Source organism: Corapipo altera, unplaced genomic scaffold, assembly GCF_003945725.1.
Source record: "Corapipo altera isolate COAL_440 unplaced genomic scaffold, ASM394572v1 64, whole genome shotgun sequence".
Classification (NCBI taxonomy): Eukaryota; Metazoa; Chordata; class Aves; order Passeriformes; family Pipridae; genus Corapipo; species Corapipo altera.
The window spans coordinates 2,303,853-2,325,671 of record NW_020884893.1 but is presented as its reverse complement, the minus strand read 5'-3'; the positions used below and the strand labels follow the sequence as shown (position 1 = coordinate 2,325,671).

The 21,819-nt window shown below is 48.6% G+C and overlaps 1 protein-coding gene across 1 annotated transcript; it reads right to left on the bottom strand.

Moving 5' to 3' along the window:
• Positions 1-840: 840 nt before the first annotated feature.
• LOC113948427 (somatomedin-B and thrombospondin type-1 domain-containing protein-like) lies at positions 841-10,119 on the bottom strand. The gene is made up of 5 exons (XM_027646054.1): positions 9,894-10,119; positions 7,119-7,313; positions 6,100-6,178; positions 4,685-4,861; positions 841-1,237 (listed from the first exon to the last, which is right to left on the bottom strand). Exons 1-5 carry the CDS (start codon positions 10,117-10,119, stop codon positions 1,120-1,122), a joined length of 795 nt encoding a protein of 264 aa, XP_027501855.1. The 3' UTR covers positions 841-1,119.
• Between the last annotated feature and the right edge of the window lie 11,700 nt (positions 10,120-21,819).

The window sequence follows — 21,819 nt, the reverse complement described above, 5'->3', positions numbered from 1 at the left end:
CATTAAAACTCTGCTGGAGCCAGCCCCAGCCTCTCACCTGGGTGTGACAGATGGAATGACCTTGATCTCGCCCTGTAGTGCCTCTGCCCCAAAGCATGAGTCCTTTCTGTAATTTTGGTTTAAGCAGATTCAGAAGCACGTGTCTAACAAAAGAAATATCACATCCACTTCTTGCACAGTGGTAGGTCGTGGTGCTGCACTTCCACTGGGAAATCCTGAGTAGTTCTGGAACAGGGCAGCAGCGACTTTTCCTTCAGCCTGACCTGCTGGAGCTAAGGAGTCAGTGGCAAGCCTGGAACAAATTAGGCAGGTTCAGGTGCTAAAGAGATGGCAACACACAGATTAATCAAACAGACAGACACTGGGATAATATCTTCAGTCTCCTTTATTTCCATTTATAGAAAAGTATGAATATAAATCAGCAGATTTTAAGGAAAATATTTCAAATATTTCCCAGTCAAAACCACAAGGCTATAGCCAGGCCTTCCTATTTAGAGCCCCAGGACTGTACTGCACTTTGGGGCAACTCAAGAGATGCTCCTTGAAACCTTAAGTCCAAGGGCCAACTTGTCCCTGATATCTGCTATTCTCACAGGTTTGAGCAGATTCATTTCTAAGTTCTGATATTAACTCAGCAGTGCAAGATCAACCCTCTGTAAGAATGAGGGTCAGTACGAAATGATGAGACCAGGGAGGGTGAAAACAGAAGGAAAAGATACACAAGCACAAGCAGGAAGCATCCACAAAGTGCTATTGCCATGAAAAGAGGAAGGCACTTGAGTTAATTCACTTTGTATTGTTGATTTTTCATTGAGACTTTAGAAAAAGAATAATTAAACCTGGGTTCTTACGGCCTTTACTGTCGCATTTGTTATTTGGTAAATTCTCTATCCTCTCAAGAAAGGAGGGATTTGCAAGAAGTCATCAGGGTCAGACATGTCTCTCTCAGGGAAGAAAGAGACTGGCACTTCCCAGCCAGCCTGATTTCTTTGGAAATCGAGGAGCACAGACAGACAGAGGATTCCGGGTGCCCCCTCTGACACTCAGCAGTCGCTGCTTTGCCTGGGGCTCCCGCTGCTGCCAGAGGAGGCACCACAGCACTGGGGCTGCCTGGGGAAGTCAGATGAACAAGAAGCTGTGAACAGAAGGGCAGGAGCAAGTGTCCAGCTGGCGAATTCTCCTCCAGGTTCCCTTGCATCGAGGGTTCCCCACCGCCTGCCAGTGCAACAGCTGATTCCTGAAACACAGTCACCAGAGGGAGACAGTAAATAAGCTGCACCCCCACTGCAGGGCAGTCACAATGAGGCCTTAAATCTCCCAGGAAATCCCATTTAGTCTGACAACATCCATTTTCACTCCATGGCCCCAACTCTACCTTTCTACCACTGTGAAGAGGCAGCAGCCACAGGGAGGCTTGTAGGTCGTACAAGTGTGAAGCAAAACCTCACAGCCACAAAAATGGAGATTTTGCCGTAGCACTGTGCCCATTCCCAGATTTTAGCATTCAGCAGTTTAAGGGAATTCCTCACATCACTGTTTTCCAGCTCTGACCTTTGGAGAATCACAAATACCACAACTAGATAAACTCTGGCCTTGTGCAGAGAGCTGCCCACAGATAGACCAGCAGACCCCCAGCTTTCTTTGGTTTACAGTTCTGTGGAAACTGGAATTACTGCTTTAGCTCCACAAAGATAACCCTGCCCTTGGCTTAATGAGGTGTCATGCTCCAGAGCCGGGATTTATGTGCCACACATGGCTGGAAAAAGCTCGCTGTATTTTTCTTTTGGCTCGGGGTCATTTCAAAACACCAGAATCTGAGGATTAAGATCCTGGATAAAGCAGGCTGTGCACAGAGCAGTCCCATACCCTTCAAAACTCTGGGCTGCAGCTTTACCTTAAGCTCAACTTGATTACTCTCATCTTGCTGGTGGGGAAGGCAAATACTGACTTAGCTATAAATCAAGTCAAATCAAGTCCATCCATCCTCTCTCTCCCTTCACCCCACATGGGCACAAACTGCTGCAGTCTGGACATTCATGTGCTGCAAGCACCACATCTTGCTCCAGATGATGAGGAGCAGCTGATCCTCCAAGACACAGGGTAACAGTTTCACAGATGTCAAGTCTGTGCTTTATTTGTACATCTTCTAGAAGAGGGTCCGAAATTAGTAGATCTACTCCCCAGCTCAATGCTCTGCCTTGTTTATCCCATAACTTTCTAGAACAAAAAAGGCAATGCAAGCTAGATTATCCTAGCTATCCTCACCTGGTGGCCCCAGATCTGGCCATACACCAAGGACTTTGAGAAACATCCTGAGCTTGCATAACAAGGGTTAAAATAAAATAGCATCTTCTACAGAGTGGGAGACAGGTGGAAGGCAGAGATAACAAGCATCTCTCTTCAACTTCAGACATTTATAAACCAGACTCCACTTAGACACATGAAGATAATTAGGAAATACTCATCAAAATATACCAGCATTGCTGAGTTTATTTTTAACTCTGTCAGCTGTTTTCCTTCCTGACAGTCACTCTTGGAACAATATTTCAGGGAACCAAACGCTGGCACGAGGGGGAAGCCAAGCACAGGCACGGTGTGGGTGGGACACTGTGCACGTGGAGACCTGGGACTGCACGAGGACAGGCCACAGCCACACCCTGCCCATGGCTCTGGGTGCAGCCACACCAGCAGAAAGTCCAGTTGAGGGTGCACTGAGTGACTTGTGAGCTGATGGAGAAAAACTCAGCACGTGCTGCATCCCGGACTCTGGCACCAGCTTTGGCCTCCCACCGTCCCCTTTCTCAGGGCAGCAGTTGTGTTCCCATCTTCTTCCACCTTTCTTTACAAGCATCACATTTATGCCCTCCACATCTGGACAGCAAATCCCAGCCCGAGGAGTTCCAGAGCACTGCTCTCTCACAAGCCTGAATGCTCACATATGCCCCCTTTGAATAACAGAAGGCAGAAGCCTTTTCACAGACATTTCCCTCATCCCACTCAATGGCTGTTCCCAACAGTCCAATTTCTTCTCAGAGATCACAGAAGTCAGTTTTTTCCTCCAAGATCTGGTAAAAAAAATATATTGTTTCTGGAAACAAATGAGAGGATAGCTCTGCTCACATAAAGAATATACCTATAGTAAATACTTCACTTGAGATGCTGATAACAAGAAAATCAAGCAAGATACTGAGCCCTGGGCAACCTCCTTGACCCACCACTCTAAGGTCAAACAGTGACACAGGCAATTTCTAGGCCCTGCTCAATTCTGATGGGTTTAAACTACCTGCTGAGCCATGGGCTGAGTCCTGACTTCAGTGAACCAGTCACCATTCACCTCAACTCCATTATTGCTGCCTCCCTCCAGCCTTCAGCCTGCCAGCATTTGAGGATCAGATCATCATTCCTACAGGACACAGTCCCCTTTCCTTCGTGCTTCTGTTCCACATACACCAGTGTTCAACAGGTCAGGTGATGACAATGCCCCCCTCTTTTTGTAGCCCAATGTAGAAATGAATTCCCAAAAATATTTTTTATTTTGCTTAATCTGATGCTCCTGACTGGCTCCAGAGTTTTAGTAAATAACATTATTGCAAGCTTTTATAATCATTTACAGGTTGAATGCAGGTAAGAGCTACTCCTGGCCACACCAGTTCAGATTTTTTCCTTCCTTATCTAAAACCTTACGTAACAAGCTGAAGAGGGAAAGAACAAACTCCAAAGTGACTTCCTCATCCTGAAAGCCTGAGAAAAACCCTGCCCACAAAGGCCATTATTGGCAGTTTTGGTAGTGCAACACATTGTGTGCTTCAGGCCTGACAATCCTAGTTTAGAGTTTCTAATTCAAACCAATGTGCTTATTCCAACATTTATATAAGTTTTAAATATATCCCTGCCCAGCACTGATGGGCAATGATTTTCTCAGGCAGGGCTGCTAATCAGCTTCAGAGGATGCCTTTAATAAACCAGCAATGGGGTTAGGAGTATCAGGATTAAGGCAGTGCAGAACTGTGCCTCCAGTGACCACCACAGAGGTTTGGGAGCCAGGACCCCTCCATTGCTGGCTCTGCCCCAGAGGTGTTTCACAGCTTCAAGCCATTCCCTTCATCTTTGCTGGAGTCTGCCCAATTTCTACAGCCTGGGTGGTGCAAATCAATCACCCCAAAGCTTCTTCAGGTCTCCAGGGAAAGGATGCTGAATGTACAGAGACTTACCAGTACTTCCATCCAACCTCAGATGCCAGCATGTACCCCAAGTCCCTAAGGCAGCTACCATTCACCACAAGTACTCAAAAAGGAGAAACTTGGAGAAAAAAAATCCCCAGTGCTGAAAAATCAGAAACAGAATTGGCTTTATTTGACATCTGACAGGACTATTAACCTTAGAAGCCTGGCTGGAGTGTCTTTAAAACAAAAAAACTCCATAACTGTGTCACCCTAAAGCCAGTGAGATTTAGCAGACTAAGGGCAGGTACTCCCACACCCAGTCCTGGCTCTGCCCTGGTTTAATACATGAGCTTCACCAGGTCATTTCAACTCTTCAAGAAACTCATGGTATGCAACAAGGAGCAGTGAATATATGCAGAGTGCTCCACAGATCTCCGTGCAGCGCCTTGGGACACTGGAACAAGTGGATCAAGGGAGAAGAATGAAAAATTCAACATGAAAACAAAAGCTAAAACTCTTACTTTCTGCTCCCAGTGCCATCCCCGGAGCAATGCTGACTTCTGGAGTCCAGGGCCGGGTGCTGACACTCCACACAGACCGTGTGGCCCTCCCTGAGGTAGCGCATCCAGCGGGTGTACGAGTGGTGGCTGTGCAGGCAGCCCGGCGTGATGGCCACGAGCTGGAACTCAACACAGTACCTGCAAGCAAAGTCACTGAGAGGGTCAGTCAGCTCAATAACTAGGCTAGAGCCCTCCACAGGACTGCCAGACTAAACTGGAAGACCACAGATCACTAATTAAGAAAAACTAAACCAAACAAAAAAACCCCTGCACCCGAGGTCATTAAAAGCAGAACACGTGGTGTGCTTGCATTTTAATAAGGTTAAATAGGAAATAAAACTACTCTGCTGGTGCTTTCAACTGACATGTCAAAAATACAAATAGAGACACAGATTGTTCAAGAATTTGACTAATCTAATTCCAAGCCTGGTATCCATTTGCTGAGCCACACTTTCTTTACCAACTCCTGTTTGTTACCTAGAGCAGGTTTTGTACAGCAGCTTGTGACAGGGCCTAAGAGCTGGTCTGTAAAGGTTTTCCTGTGATGATCTCCCTCCTAAGAGAGTGAGGCTGTCACATCTCAGTGGGAGGACAACCAGATTGACACAGCACTTCCATGCTTCTGATTTTAGCCAAACCTGAGAAAGAAACAGGCAAAGCCCAGGGACTGCAGGAAGAACCCCTGGGGAATCACCAGCTTGCAAGGTTGTGTATGAGGGGTTACAAGGTGGAAGATAACCTTTCCCATCAGCACTGTGTCCCTGCTAGCAAGGAGCCCAACTGGGAAAGAGGAGGACTGGGAAGGCTGATGCCAGCTCCCTGTGTTTGAGGCACCAGCCTGGAGGCAGGGCAGCACACACAGACATGGCAGAAGGTAAAAAGCAACAGAGCTTTTACCACAGCTTGTGCCTCTGCTGTGAAACAGTGCTGCAGGGGAAAACAGGCAATGTTACAGCCAAGGGGGGCTGAAATGGGAGAGGGATGTGCTTCCCATGCAACAAGACAGCAAACTCTGGCCCCTGAAAATTTACCCCATTTATGCAAAGAAGTGCAAAGTGCACCAGATTCTACACTGAGAAGAACTGAAGTGAATGGTCTTTGGCTTTTTGATCACATGAACACCAGTGACACCATGAACGAAGAGATGAATTTCAGTCCTGTACTGGCCTCACATCAAGGCAAACCCCCAACCTTCAGAGGCCCTGCAGACAGGGCTGGGGCTGAGGGGAGAGCAGGGCCCTGCTCCAGTGAAGTGCTGCCGTTCTGCTGGGGAACGCTGGCTCTGAGTGGTGAAAAGCTGGGCCACAAACTGCAACCAGAGAGACTGTGCAGGTGGAATAAAACTGAGTCCCTGGGCCCAACCTCCTCCAACTTACCCTGCTCTTTCCTTGCCATCAGCTGCAGCTCTTTTCTTCCTCGCTTTTCCAAACCCTCCCGTAGTTATTAATGCTGGGACTGTGTTTACCAAAGAGAAAGGGTACAGAGCGTCAGTGGCAATGCTGCACTAAGGCTCCTCACGTCTGCAAAACAGCAAAGATGGGCTTTTAATGTCATAGGGTTTTATCTTCAGCAGGAGACAAAAACAATTCTAAAAACAATTCTAACTTTGTATTTTCGTATTATCCATGACAGTTGACCATTTCACTGGTAAGAGAATCTGTAGAGCTGCCAGATTTTTGGCTGAGCAGAGTAAGCCTACTTGTAGGCACATCCAAAAGACAGAGAGGGAGGCAGTGTTCACTTAATGCCCACTCTCAACAGGTTTGAAGAAGTCAGCTGCTGCTGACATCCAGACTGGACAAATTTTGACCCCCAAATCAGCAAAAATGACAAGTAATTCTTCTAAAACTCAGTAAAGGTGTGTCATGAAAAGTTGATTTGAACCAACTAATATCAGGCTTTTTCTCCAGAAACTAGTTGGAGGTCTCCTCTGCCTGCACTCTGCTCCAGTGCAGAGAAGTAATATCTTGTCTGACAGGTATTGCTCCTTTGTGACTTTTTGCAGATAACACATAAAATAAAATAAAATAAATATATAAATGACAAAAAAAAGTGTTCTACCTCCACTTACAGAAGTTTTAAACAGACATATGTCTGCCAACCCTATCAAAATTGCCAGAGATTTACGCTTGTCTAAGTGAGAGCACAACAGGCCTGTAATGTCTCACTTTTGAGCAGAACACAGCTAATGGCAGGTGCCACCTCCAACACTGGGAAGGACACACTGAAGCCTTGCGGGAAGAGCTCAGTTCTCATTTACCCAGGCAGGGCCAGGGCAAACAGGCCAGTGCCTGAAAACAACTCTTCATATATAGTGAAGATCAGCTCTGCTGACCCAAACCAGAGTCCTCCCCACGATCACCCCCCCAGATACTTTGATTTTCAGGGGACTCACTCAGGGACTGTTTGCACTCTGTTCCTTGCCGAGTCCAGTACTCCACACAGCCAGCCCTCTCCTCCAGAGCAGGACATGCCTCTGCCCCGTTCCTGGGCTCCTGGACGATGTGTCTCGTCCGGACACGATACGTTGTCTTGCAAGGCTCTGCACAGCCACTCCAGGCACTCCACTGAGATACCACACAGGGGATAACTGGAGGAAGAGTAACAAAAGGGGGGTGTGGAAGGTTACAGGAATGATGCCAGCAACATGCCTTCTCCAGAAAGGACATTTTTTGACATAGCTCAGTACAACCTTCCTTATTTCAGACCTGTCCCACAGTTGTGTTGGGCAGTTCCCAGCAGTTCTCCTCCCAGGAGATTATCTGCCCAGGCTCCAGCCAACCAACACAACCTGACAACCAAGAACAATTGCTTTGGAGAAAAACACTTGCAGGTCAGCCTAGACTCATACATTATTTCCCCCCACACATATTCTCAGTCAGCTTCAGTCCCTCTCCTTGCATTTCTGCACCTTGTGCCTGAGCTGGGTCAGTGTAGGACAACACACCCTGCCAGGACCTCCAGTGTCAGTTGTCAGGGAACAGGGGTTCACTCCCTTGTTGGTTCAGCCCTCAGGTGCCTCAGGCACACGGAGCTGCTGAAGGCCAGCCCACAGCCCCGTGAACACACTGAGCCAAGGGCTACCTTCCACCAAAGTCCCTGTGAGCACCTGAGGCAAACCCCCCATGTGTGACCCCTGATGCTGAGCTCAGGCATGAGGAAGTCCCTGGTTCCCAGCCCAGCTCCCCTGCTGCTCTATCACTCAGTTTAAAGATGTGGATGAGCCCATTCAAACACATTAAGAACAGCCACCATGCTCAGCACCTACAGCAACAGACATTACCACTCCAACTTACAAGGGCATGCACAATCCTGAGTCCCAATGATTTCAGTGGAACACAACCTGCTGAATGCTGGGACAAATCCCAGCCTTTCTGAGCAGATCAAGCTTGATACTTCAATTTATTCTCCCTCAGAACACAGACAAACCTAACTATAGCATTAACCTCACTGGAAAATGCATTTGTCTTCAGAAACTTTAGGATGATCATTCAAATGCTACTGCTTTTCTTTTTTGCCTAAAGTCAACACGAACAGCTTTTTAAACCTATTCAAAGACTAGACATTAAATCAATTATCTAAGTAGTTGCAACATTTCTTATATACAGTCACACACCACAAATGAGCCTTTGCATCGGGCTGTAGGCTACCCAACTTTATCATCCTTTTGTGCATTTGATTTGATCAGAATATTGTGCTCTTCAGCTTTGTGTCAGATATTAATGCATTTTCTTTAATATTTTGCTTTACAAGTCAGTTTGATAAAGTAGCTCTTGAGCAGCAAAAGAAAGAAAACTGCTGGAAAAGGTTAGGCTGTGGAGGCAATACAAGTCAAAGTAGAGCTGAGTCCCTGACCTCCAGGACAAACAAATCTCAAGAAATAAGACAGAAACACCTCACCCAGCAGAGCAGCAGCTCTGCCAGCTCACAGTGAGCAGGCACTGCTGTACCTCAGGGAGCAGGTGCTGCTGTTCCCTGGGGAGCAGCTGTCACAGTGCCTGACCACATCCTGCCAACACATTTTCCTTATTACTCAGCTAATGAATCAGCTGTATGAATAGACACAAGAGGCTCCTGTCCATCCCACTTATCCCTGACGACTGCCAAGAGCAGCAGGATTCAGACACAGAGGTGCTGAGGGAGCAGCTGAGGGCCCAATAGTTGTCAGGCACCAAAGGCATGGGGGCATCCAGCACCAACACCACTCCTGAACAGCCCCAGCAGCAGGGGAGCCCAGTGCACGGCCCTGCAGCACTGGGTGTCCTTCCTTGGGAGGGGAGAGGCAGGTTTCAGGGATCCCACCAGCCCCACTTTATGCTCCCTGCTGCCCTTGGGAGCTTTGGGTCTACAGGTCTGCCAGCCTGGCCTCATCCACAGACATATCTTGTATAAGTCACTCTGGAATTAACCTCTTTCCAACCCATTTTCCAGCTCTGTGCTGAAAGGAAAAAGACAATTAAATCACAGGAACGTGTGCCCATCTGCCTAGAGCACAAGTTTGCTTTGGCACAGCTATGCAGGTTTGAAGTCAAAGGCATTACGTGAGCGGTAAGAATCCTTGAGGATGCTGTTTGTGGGAAGGGAGTATGAGATCGTTCCACTTACTAAAGTAACTTTTCTCCTTAATTGACATCCACATTTAGTAGAAGACATCCCTGGAGGGAGCACTACTGTGCTCTCCAGGACCCCGACACAGCCGCACGGGCATCGGGGTCCAGGCTCTCGCCAGGGGAAACCTGAAGCTGCTGAAGCTGCAGCTGCCGATGCCTTTTGCAGGACAGCACGGACTGACAGGAGCAGCAGATCTGATCCCATCCACGGTAATTCAATCCACAAGAGGGAAAGGGACTGGGGGATTCTGACTCAGTCAGGAAACGTCCCGTTTCACGTTTCTGTCCTGTAGGAAGACGCAGCAGCATCCTGACCTGTCCAGCGAGCTCCTGCTCCAACGGGACCCCGGCGGGACCCGGCACCTCCGAGAGCCCCGGCCCAGGTGGGGAGCGGAGCGCCCGCAGCATCACCGCTCATCACCGCAGCACCACCGCTCCTTCGGCCGCCCGCAGCCCCGCCCGCCCTCCCTACGAACCGCGACGGTGCCCGGACACGCGGCCAGAGCCCGAGGGGGGCACGGACCGCTCCGCTCGGGGGCTGCCCAGCCCCATCCCCTCACCCGGGCAGGTCTCGGCATAGTCGTGGCAGCAGTCGAGGGTGCGGACACACGCCTGGTCGCAGTAGCAGGGCCCGGTGGAGCCGTCGGGCCGCCGGCCGGCGCTCAGGCAGGCGGGGTCGCGGCCGGGGCAGCAGAGCCCGCGGGCCGCACACCCTGCGGGCAGGGCCGGCGGCGGCAGCAGCAGCAGCAGCAATAGCGGCGGGATCCAGCGGGGGCTGCGGGCCATTGTCCCGCACCGCCCGCGCTCCCACACCGGCGGGAGGCGGCGGGAGCTGCGGCGGAGGGGCCGGGCCGGGCGGGGCTGGGGCGAGTCCTGCGGCGGCCGCTCCCCCGGGATCAGCGAGTGCCAGCCCGGACAGAGCCCCCCGTGCCGCTGTCCCGTGCCCAGCCCTGAGCCGCAGCCCTGTGGCAGCAGGTGCTGCTCACACCAACACCCTCCTCTCCCGCCGCACCCGACAGTCCCACTCCTGCAGACTTTTCAAACCCCAGGTGTCATTTCTGCACTGACTGCTGGCACTTACCCGCCAGAGCATCATAAAGATTATCACCAAAAACGGATGATAAAAGAGACAATTTTTTGTCTGATTTGACTCCAGCATACCTCAGCAGCCATTAAAAACCTGAAAGTACTTCATTCCCACTACAGCAGCTCCTAAGGAACACGATCCAGCTGGCTATTCTGCCTCTCTACAGAATTACTCTGAATTTTCTGCTTACTTTGAAACGCAAGAAGCTTAAAATGATTACAACCACTCCTGTGAATTATTTAGCTATTCAGTAGGAAGCAAAAGGCTTTACTGTAACTTTTTATCAAAGAGGCTTACTCTTAAATATTGATCACAACAGATGTTATACCTTGCTAAACACTGAACTGGGATTTATAAAACCCACCTACTGATTTTTTGCAAGTGATTATGCTATTGTACTAACAGTGGGTATGGGCAGAATGTTCCCACTTCAGGGACACTGCAGCAAAGATGCTTCTGGGAAAACAGAAAATAACATTAGAAGACAGGCTAACACCTTCAGCATGTGCAATGCTGGAGGCTTGGACGCAGAGGAGATGTGTCACTGTGCCAGCTCGGGCAGAACATGGTAAAATGCTCCAAAAAGATAAGAAATAAAAGGAACTTCAGCTTCTTTGTATATCAGTAGATGTCTGCAGCAAAGGACAGATGTCTCGTTTTCTTGGCAGTGGTCAGATACTGTCACCTTGGAAATCGCACGTGTGACAAATCCTGCAGAGGGAAAGAAGCAAAAAGGTCAGGAGAGGAAAGAGAAGAGCACTAGAAATTAGAGGCCATGGGGTCTAGGAAGTAGGAATTTAACGATACCAGGTGTTAATTCCTGCCTCTGCCAATGAGTCACTCCCCATGTGACCTCAGGTAAGTCATTTAACCAGTGAATGTCTCATTCTTGATCTAGAACAGGAAGGACATTCAAAAGGAGATTGCATTACTCAGCTAATTAGTTAACACAAACCAGAGGCCTGTGTGGCTCTTGTGCAATTCCCTGAGGGGCAGCAACAGAGCACAGTTCCCAGGACCAGCACTCCTCCTTCCATGCTTCCCATCCCTGTGCCAACACTTGGTGAGGTAGGAGGAACACCTTCCCACTGTTCTGAGACACACAGAACTGGCTGAATAAAAATTAGCTTCTGAAAGCAATGAAGCCACACAAAGACTGCAATTTTGACTGACCGTGTGCTGTTAGGAAAGTTGCATCTGGGTCCAGGCATCTCAGTAGGATTTATATTCAATCCCCCAGCCAAATTCTTGGGAGCAAACTTTGTTTCTCATCTCACATTCCTGCAGTGAAAGCAGTTCTCCCTTGTTCTGGTTTGACATAGCCCTAAGGATTTCTTAGGATTTGGGGTTTTTTTTACCATCTTTAGAGCCTGCCAGGGAATGTTGAAGAAGACAAGGAAACATGGCCCAAGCCATGCTGGATCACATCAGCCCAGGAACAGATTTCTTGCAAGACAACTGCTGAGTCTAAAAGTGTGTCTGTTGGCCCTGTGAGGAGTATTGGAGCCAAGTAAATGTGCTTTAATAGAAAGGAAATGTGGCTAGTCCATTGCACAGGGAGAGGTCAGGAGCAGAACAGCTTGCAGGGCTGTCCTTGGCAGTGGAGACTGTGTCTTCCATCCTACGGGGAACACCACGAGGCAGCTCACTAGGGCAGGTGGAAATGCAGCTTCATCAGCTTACCCAAACCCAGCTGCTCTCCTGGCTGGCCACACCAGGCTCCTGCCCCCTCGCTCACTTTCCTTCCTTAATTAAGCTGCCCTGTGCTGGAGCTGCCACTGACCCAGTTCCCAGAGGCCTCCTGCTCCCTTCATTAACTCTGAGGGGCGGGAGATGTCACAGATGGAAAGGCCCTTCCAAGGGACAAAGGGGAGCTTACTCTCACTTTTATTCTGGGTAGTTAATCCGTGTCCTTGCCTGCACTACAGGCTGATCTGTGCTGTCCATCACCAGCTCCATCCTAAACTTCATTTTGCCATAACTTTCACCTCACCCCCCAAAAAATAATAATAATAAAAATATTATTTTGAAGCCTAGATAGGATTTACCAGGTTTTTAAATAGGATTTACCCTAATCCCAAGTGTTAGCCCCTTAACCTCTATGTCTCTTCACCTGATAGCAAAGGTGTCAGGACGGCAGTATTTTCTTTGCTCTGTGTTTGTACAGCTCCTTGCACTCGTGCAGGATTTGGATTCTGTGTATTCCAGCAATAAAGAACCAAGCAGAACTATCATTATGCAGGACAAATGAAAAAAAAAAAAAGGTTCTGGTTTAGAGTGTCTGATTTTACTTTCCACTGTCACAGCCAAGCCTGTAAAAGCATAGAAGGAAAGTAGCCAACTAAGTGATCTGATTTCTTGGAGCTGATTTCTACAGCTATATGAGGGCCACAGGAGAGCTGGCTGCCACCTCATCCAAACCCTCCTCCAAGGCTCTCCCAAGGAATGCTCTGCTTGTTCATTACATTGCAGCAAGAAGCACCACCAGCTCCCAAGAGCTTTCCAGAACATGAGTCAAATCAACAGCAATGGCAACACCACTTGTCCAAGTGAAGGCAAAGGTCAGCATTTCACCCTATGCTTTTGCTGCTGTGAACAGGTACTGACCTGAAAATCCACAGCAGAGTCTGTTCTGTGCCTGCTGCCTGTGCTGCCTCACACCCAGAGTGTGCCAGGGCTCCCTTTCCCAGGCTTAGAACTGAAAAGGCCTTTAAACATCATTCCTCTGCTGTACACATCTGCTGGTTTTTAGCACACAGAGATACGGGAGAAAGTTGATACCAAGCAAGATTCTGATATTTTCCTGAAGAAAATCTGAAGATAAATCAGATTATGAGCCCATCTATTTGAGATTCTTCTGTCTTTTGTCAAAGTAGAAAAGAACATTGAACCAAATAGTCTCAAACCTGCTAATGAAGTCCACTCAGGATGGTGATCTCATTAGGACTAAAGGGAGATTTGGCCAGCACACCTGAACTAGGCTGTTGACCCAGAAACCAAAAAACATCTCATCTAAATGATTCTTAGGCCTGGATTTTTCTGTGTGTGCTCAGGAGGCCAGTAACCACTGCACACCTCTTCAAATGTGTCTTTGCCACCCTTGTAAAACTCCCTTTCAGCTGGCTGCAAAGAGGAGAACCCCACAGCTTCCCAGAGCAGCAGAGGGCAGCAGCCCTCTCTGGAGCCCCACTGGATGACCAGCTGGGTCCAGCCTCTCTGCTGGCTCTCACCTCACCAGTTGTGTCCCCAAGACACAGATTCCTGAGGTACTGCTGAGAAAATCCACACCACAGCAGAGTAGTTATGGCTGAGTAAACACCTCCTTGGATTGAAACCCCAAAAGGAATCACCCTTGGTAAAGGCTTCAACACAGCAAAACTAGTGTCTCCAGCAGACTCTAACACAGATAAAATGCTGCACTGTAAGGCTATGGGGGAAGTCAGGCTAGAATAGAAGCAGGGAAGTCCCACTCCTCTCATCCAGGTGTGGCCATAGGCACAGAGAACACAGATATTCTCCATCTCTCTTCTGCCAAAAGCCACTACACAACCCCATCACATACTGCCTCTCCACAGGGAGCTGGGCTGTGACTCACACAGGGCATAAAGGAAACAAACTTGTTGCCATTAAAAAGCTATTATCTTTAATGAAAGCTGGAGAAGGTTTAAAGTGGCCAGAAGTCTTACTTAGAAAATAGGAAAGATAAATACTTTAATAAAAAGCTTTTAGTGGTTTTCTGTCTGGGTCTTTTGCTTTCCCAAAGAAAAGGAAAGGAAACCAGCCAACTTTTCTGAACCTGGTAGTTTCCATTTTCTTTTTGCTTTCCTAAAAGAAAATAATGGAACAAATTTGTGAGAGTCTGAGCCAGGAGGGGATCCTATGAACAAGGTACGCCATATTCCTTCCCCTAAGCAAAAGGATTTTGGACAGGTTTGCATTAAGTCAAACCTGGAAATTTTCCCTAGTCTCTGAAGGCCCATGGTGACACCCGACTCCACAAAGCATTACTGGGAATCTTTTAAATCTCCAATAACCCCATGACAAAACACACTCCCTGTCAGAAGAAACACAATTGCCTCTACCAATTCCACAAGGCTTTCCCACATTAAATCAAGAGCAGTGCCTCACTTTTCAGATTCCTCCCAAAGTAGCTCCTTTCTCATGCTTTCACAGCTGCCTCCTCTTCAGCCCTTGCACCTTTGCATCCTCCTCCAGCACCACTTCTCCTGCAGCCCACACCAAGAGGTGGCTCCAGGGGCCATCCCTCACTACCCTTCTCCCTCCTTCCTATCACTGACTCAGGCTAGGCTCAGTTTCCCACTCCTGAAGCCCAAGGGATTTTGCTGCTGGTGTTTAAGGATGGAAGAGACCAACAAGAACACATATAAAACACTCAGGGACTTCTCCCAGCAGGTCTTTCCTTCTCCAAAGAACCTGTGGCTCAACTTTTTACCTTCTTTAGCATAGACCATTTTATTCCCTTCCTATGAGGAATCTCTGATTGTGCACGAGACACTACACAAGAAATAAGAAAGGCACACACACACCCCAGAAACATCATCCCAGGTCACACCCCACAGGATCGGTGTTCCCAGTCACCATTCCTGTCCTGTCTTCCCTATGCTGATCACTTTGGCTCGTTTATTCTCAGCAGAGGAGCCTGGGACTCTGGGCCAGCATTGCTCCTCTTGAGTCACAAGGCAAAAGCTGCCACTCATAGAGGCCAGAATCCAGGCCCCTTTATTTTTTCACAAGTGGTTATGTATAAGCCATATGAAATAGCTTAAACATCTTCATTCTCTGTAACTAATAAATCTAAGAGAAACATCAAAGGTTTTGTTACAGTGGTTTTCCTAAAAGAGACAAGAAAAATGGATATTGTCCTTCCACGCAGCATAAAACTCGGGATAAATGAATTCACCCACAGCTACAGAAAAACACATTCTTCAATTTACTGAATTGCCAAGTCATTTGAGCTGTTCTGTGAGTCAGCAACTGCAAATGGGTCATCTGCAACTTGCAGCATCAGGCTCCAGGGCAACACACTCCCACTTGTCCCTTGGGACACTGTACAGTGCAGGAGCAGCTGGGGATAGTCCTCAGCACAGCTTCTTCAATGCAGTCATCATCCAGGCCACACATTTTCCAGTCTGCTAAATTTCTCCCCAGTTGGTAGGAAGCAAAGCAAAGCAAAGCAAATGGAAAGCAAATCCTAAAGTGGTATAGATGCTGCTTAAACAGGACACTGAAGTGTCTCTCTAATTCAAGAGCATGCTTAAATGTGGTACTTGAAATCCTGCACTGCGCACAGACATAGCTGTTCCGACTAACCAGGCTCTGTAATGAGCTGGACAAGCTGCAGAAGGAGGCAGATATACTTACTAGAACTGGTCCTGCCAGTTGATTGCACCTCTTAAGAAACCTTGGCTTTAAATAAATTTCTCCAGTAAACTGAACACACATTGTATTTGACTGAGACAGGTGAAATTTGAAAGACAATTGGTTTAGCACCAATATATGTTTCAGAGATTTAAATGGCCCAGTTGGAAAATAGAGCATTGCCAACATCAGCCAAGCTTTAGCTGACACTGATAACTACATTAACAGAAACAGCAGCTGATTTCTGATTATCTGCTTCTCTGCAGTCCAGGTACTGCCTGTAGCACAGTCACTTTGTTTTATTCATGTCAAATTGCCAAGAAGCCAAAGAGGTCAGAGAACAGACCCCAGTTTAATCTCTGCTGTGCAGAGTTCCTGGAGTCCTCAAAGCAGAAGGCTCCTGGTCTGATCCATGCCTCTGCCTACCAGGGATACCTGAGTGCGTGGCCTTTACAGGTGCCTTGGGTCAGGCACACCTGGCACACTCTCCGACCTTCAAGTGCTGTGGAAATCACTGTTCCAGTGCTGGAAGCAACACCTGATCCCACTGGGTCCTTCCCACCAAACAGCCTTACCTGTGCCGTGGTTCCCTGGCATCACTGGGGCTCTTCACTTGGCCAGTGTCTGTAGGACCAAACCCAGAACAAACGATGCCCAGTTTCTGGGCCCCTTCTCATCTTTGGAGCCACGTTGTCTCTTGAAATGTACCTGTTTGCCCTTGTTTTAACAGGATTATGTAGTAAATTGTCCCTTGTAAGTTATCAAAGTTACAGCTAAAGTACAGAGAAGCAGATGTTTATTTGCAATAGGGCAGCAGGTGAGGAAACCAGAGGCCTTACCTACAACCAATGCATTTCCACAGGAGATTCGAGTCCCCCCATCTGCACAAATTTTCTCTCTGCACACGACAGCTAAACGCTCCACAGAACATTAAGAAGCAGCACAGAAATATGATGGAAAATAGAGCTAAAAATCAAAGCACTGACTCAACCTCACCAAAGTCAACCTCAGCAGAGGGTTCTTTCATGACTGGCACTTCCGAGTGAAACCAGCAGCAGATGCAGTAATAGCAGGGATGAAAATAAACAGAACCTGTATCACTGCCTCACCTATTTAACAGCTTTATTCAATTGACACAATTTACATGACAGAAACGATCACATTTATTTTCTTAAATGAGAGCAGAAGGTGGCATGGGCAGGCACTGAGCAGTCAAGCTTTCATATTCCCTGGGCAGAACTAAGTCAGCTCTGCACTTCACAATTCAGTAAATGCAAAGAGAAAAATATTTTGCTTTATTTTACTTGGAATAAGATGCACTGATTTTTTTCCTCTCCTCCAGAAATTAACTTTTTTTTTTAGAAGCCACAAGCCAGGGTTCTCACAGGACAGGGGGACTGTTCCTAGTGTTTCAGTTCCTGAGGTCTTTGCTCCTAGTATGAGGGAAATGAAGATGAATAAACCCTGAAAGATCCTCCTAACACTTCCCTCGCTACAGGGTTACCAGCCCCACTATCTCTCAGGGTTCCTCTATAGGTTTAAGGATCAGGCAAACCTAGAGCAAACCCCAACTCACCCATGGCTGAACCCAGCGATGCATTCCTGATGGCCTGAGAGATCCTGTCTTCTGTCACCCCTGCAGACCTCCCAGGCAGCTTTACATCTTCCTCCTCTCAGCACTTGAGCCACGGCTGGGGGAAGAACAATGCTGTGATGGATGGACAGACTCCCATCAGACAGAGGGAACATCTGAGAACACCCAGATAAGGGTGAGCTTTCCTCTTCAGTGTGAGGGAGAATCATTAGGCTCATCCATGGACAGGTGCCTTTTTTAGTTTCACAATTCAGACAGGGAGAAGGCAGCTCAGGAGACTGTGACCTTTCCATTTTGTTTAAAGAAAGAAGAAGGAAAAAAAAAAAGGAAAAACAGCAGGGGAGAACCCACTAATGCCTTGCCAGCAGCCTGCAACACAGGGCAAGAGAGGCATCCACTCACAGATTGTAAGGAAAAGGCTGGGGCAGTAGGCTGGGCCATCCTCTGTGCCTGTCACATCCCATCCACACAGCCCTGATTCTGCTTTCTGGCACCAAGAAAATCCTCCATGCTTCCTTCCTGCTCTATTCCTGCGAGTACTTTTCTCCAATGCAGAAAAAAAAAGAAAAAAAGGCAGGAAAAGAACAGCAAGGAGCAGATTTGCAACTGCTTTATAAACTAACAAGATAAGTCAGCAGTTGACCCCTCCTCACCAGGCCTTCCACTTGCCAAAGGGCAATGGAACAGCAGGTGTACCTGGTCAGCTCTGGCAGGGAAAAAAGCCAAGTCTGTGTGCAAATGCATTCACCAAGTCACTGTAACTCCTTCTGAGTAGCGAGGCCTCACCAGCGTCCCTCTCGCCCCTGCCAACGTTGCTACTTACCTTTGCAGCCAGCAACCCCACCGAGGAGAACTTCAACAGCACTTAGGTACCCAGCACATCATCCTGGATCAGAGGGAAGACTGGTAGGACCGTGATCATAGTTCAGAGGAGTGACAGAGTGGGTTTACAGAAGGAAATCATGACCAGCAGCACAAAATGTGTCACCTCTGTGAAGGACGTGCCTGAGGTGCAGGTTTAGGTAAGCTGGGAACCAGCCAGAGATGCACATTGCTGCTGGCACCTTTGGCAAGCACCCTTTTCTCCAGGCGGTTTTCCCAAGCCCTGCTAAGGCGTTTCCACAGCAACATAAATTGCTGACTAACAAAAGTTCTCAGACACTTCCAGTCCTCCTCTGTAGATTTCCAAGAAAATTGCACCTATAAATATCCTGCTGTAAAGAAAAAGTGACAGCAAATACTCAAAGGAAAAGTCTGCTTCGAACCGCTGGTGTCCAGGGCCTGATCCACATCCACTGAAAAATGGATCTACTCTCAGAACAGGTCTTTCCCCATGGGGGCTATATCTCAGAGAAAAAATGTCTTTATATCCTCTTATTAGACAACATTCTTGCAAGCATGAATGGAGACCGAGCCAGTGTAACAACTTCACTGCTCTTGTGAGGCTGCAGATGATCTGCAGCCATTTGCATGAGATGGCAACCAACTTTATTCATCAGCAGCCTGAATTTGGGAATCTTGGTGGGGGTTAGGCAGTGTCCACCACTGCTGCAACTGAGCAGCAGAGAGCGAGTGCACATACTACAGGCTGCTAAACAAGGGCAGAGGTAGAGCTCAGTATTTCTTCTCACTGAGAAACAGTACCTAGATCTGACCTGGTTCTGTCCCAGGCCAAAGTCCAAGTACTCCAGTGTGTGTGTGAGCACAAGTCTCACCTGTCAGCTAAGGAGCAGCCCTGACCCAGGATGCTGTTGACTGCAGGAAGAGCAAGCAGGTGCAGAGCAGAAAAGCTTGAGCAGTGTCCTCAGGGCAGCCCTGGGTGTGGACACACGGCCCCACCTCCAGGGAGGGGCTCTTGGGATCGGGCTGCACGGAACCCACCTGGGCAAGCAGCTCCTCGTGGGGCTGCACGTGCTGACTGACCACCCTTGAGCAGCAGCTGAGCCTTCCCAGCCCCCGGGAAGGACACCTCCCATCCTGCTGTCCGTGCTGGGAGTGCACCTCCAAAGGTCCTGCTGGCCCTGGAACAGTACATGAACCCAAAGGAGTCTGCAAAGTAGAGAAATGAGGGCAGCCCCCGGGTCTGGTATTTGCTTTGAGAAAAGACTCAGGCAGTCAAGCTTATTCTGAGCACTAGAGGGAAGACTTCAAGGTGACCCATCCACAGCATTCAAAACTGAGCAGAGAAGGCAGCAGGCACAGACAAGTGCAGAGTATCTAGTGGACATTTTTCCAAATATAACACTAAAGAAATCAGGCAGATTCTCGGGTAACACAGACAGAAGGGATCCCAAACTTGTTTCCATTTCCAAGACACCCCACCACTGGAAGGGATCTGCCAAAAAGGGTGGAAGATGAAAAGAGGGCTATAGCTGCAGAACATCTATTTAAAAAACTGGATGCTGCAGGAGACAGAAACACTCTGCTTCAAAACAGTCTTCCCCTTACTGCCTGTGGGGCAGTTTGAGGGTCCTGAAATCTGGATCTTCCTAGGGCAGTTACAAACCTGAGTTGTGCTTCACTGGCTGTCCACAGTAATGTGATGTGTCTGACAATCTATCACTGAGCAGAGATGGAAGAGGAAATCACACAAGAAGTAGAAGCAGCAATGAGTAACTGGACTGTGCTTTGCTATAAGCTAATGCAGCTGCTAACAGGTAGGTCTAAAAAGAGTATAATCATCACCACGTCGTCAAGATATGCCTGGGTCTTTGGGAATACAAATGTTAAACCTTTCCCTGTGTATGAAAATCTATTAAAAGCAACATCAGACAGAGAAATAATCTGTTGTATTTTCCTCTCAGATGCTCATGGCACCAAGAGACAGATCTGTTTGAGGAAAGTAAACATTTGGTTAAACATACCAGCCCAGTGAGCGACTCCAGGTTTCAGTTTAGAAAGTTACACAAGTACCTAACAGCAGGGTCTGTTCCTGTTACAACTGAACTGGCAATTCTGCCTGTCCCCACTGCCCTGCTCAGCCACTCCCATGCGGTCACTGTGCTTTGCTGACCTCCAGAGCTGGTTGGGAGCTCTGTGGGCAGAGAAAGCAAGTCAGCCTTTGTCCAGAACATTCCTCCTGGCCTCCATCTCCTCATTCCAACCACCCAGCGGACACAGGAGCTGACCAGGGCTAGCAGGGGTCAGGTCAGGAGCAGCTCTGAGGACAGATTGCTTTAAAGTCGGTGTAAAACCTGCCTGTGCCCATCTCTTATCAAAGCACCATAGTAAGAAATTTCCAAATGGGCCTGTCTTAGCTCCACACTTGCTACAGACCCAGAAGTCTGTGCTGGTTTCTCCATTAACTGGGAGGCTCCAACACAGCCATTCTGGGGTCAGTTGTGTCAGGTTTGGGTGGTCTCTGGTCACACAGAACAAGGTGCCCCTGGCACGGTCCATTCTGGGGTCAGTTGTGTCAGGTTTGGGTGGTCTCTGGTCACACAGAACAAGGCACCCCTGGCACAGCCCATGCTGGGCCCGCCTGGCCCCCCCCAGCTCTGAGGGGCTGGAGCGGCCGCACAGCGCCCCCTGCTGGCCGGGCTGGGCCTAGGCTCAGGCCCAGTCTCAGGCCCAGCCCCAGGCCTCCCCACTCCCCAGGAGCCGCACATGGCCCAGCACAGTGCCCTGATACACTTTCATCACCTGCTGAGGCAGATGTGCAGTCAGTCGATGTGGGGTATGGCAGACACAGGAAGCAAGGCATCCAGGTGCTCTTGACTACCTCTCTGGGACTGAGAAATTTGGTATTGGAAATACCTTTTGTGTCTTCTCCCTCAGCAAGCATGTGTCCAATCCATGTTTCATGTTCCTGCTCTGCAAACCTGGCGGTTTCCCAAGCAGCACACAGGGAAGGCTGCAGGAGCCCTCATCAGGTCTGACCAAAGCAGAGGCATTCCTGACACACCAGAGACAATATCCAAATCCTCACAGACCTGACAGCAGCTTCCCTTCCTTCCCAGACTGCATCACTTCCTGTAAGACCTCCCTGTGTATGGGAGACTTTGTGAGGCTTACCCGACTGTGAGACTTACCTGAGAACATGCTCATCTACACCCTGAACCAGGTCAGCCCAAACCCCCTCAGACAAGTATTCTACACCAGCTGCTCCCACACAGATGCTCCAGGAGCAGCTGAGGGAGAGCCTTGGCCAGAAGCCATGCCCAGAGTGCACCTCTCCCCTCAGCAGACCAGGGACCTGCAGCACTCACTGCTCTGTACAGACCCCGTGACACCTCCTGCAGCACAGCAGCAGTCACAGCTCCAGTCAAGCTCTACTGCCATGAGATCATGCCTTCTCTCTTGGCTTGAGGCAGCTTCATCAGCCCTACACAGCATCACCATTGCTCTGTGATCCCCCAACTCCCCTAACAAGTGGGAGATCAAGGGATGAGCTGTTAACTATGTAAAGAAAACTTCAGTCACCAGC

What these genes read in the sequence shown, in the direction of transcription:
- LOC113948427 (XM_027646054.1), bottom strand. Translation starts at nt 10,119, where the DNA reads ATGGCCCGCAGCCCCCGCTGGATCCCGCCGCTATTGCTGCTGCTGCTG. An exon ending in AGAGTGCAAACAGTCCCTGA is followed by an intron (nt 6,179 to 7,118) that starts GTGAGTCCCCTG and finishes TGGTAAACACAG; the next exon opens with TCCCAGCATTAATAACTACG. An exon ending in GATGGCACTGGGAGCAGAAA is followed by an intron (nt 1,238 to 4,684) that starts GTAAGAGTTTTA and finishes ACTGTGTTTCAG; the next exon opens with GAATCAGCTGTTGCACTGGC.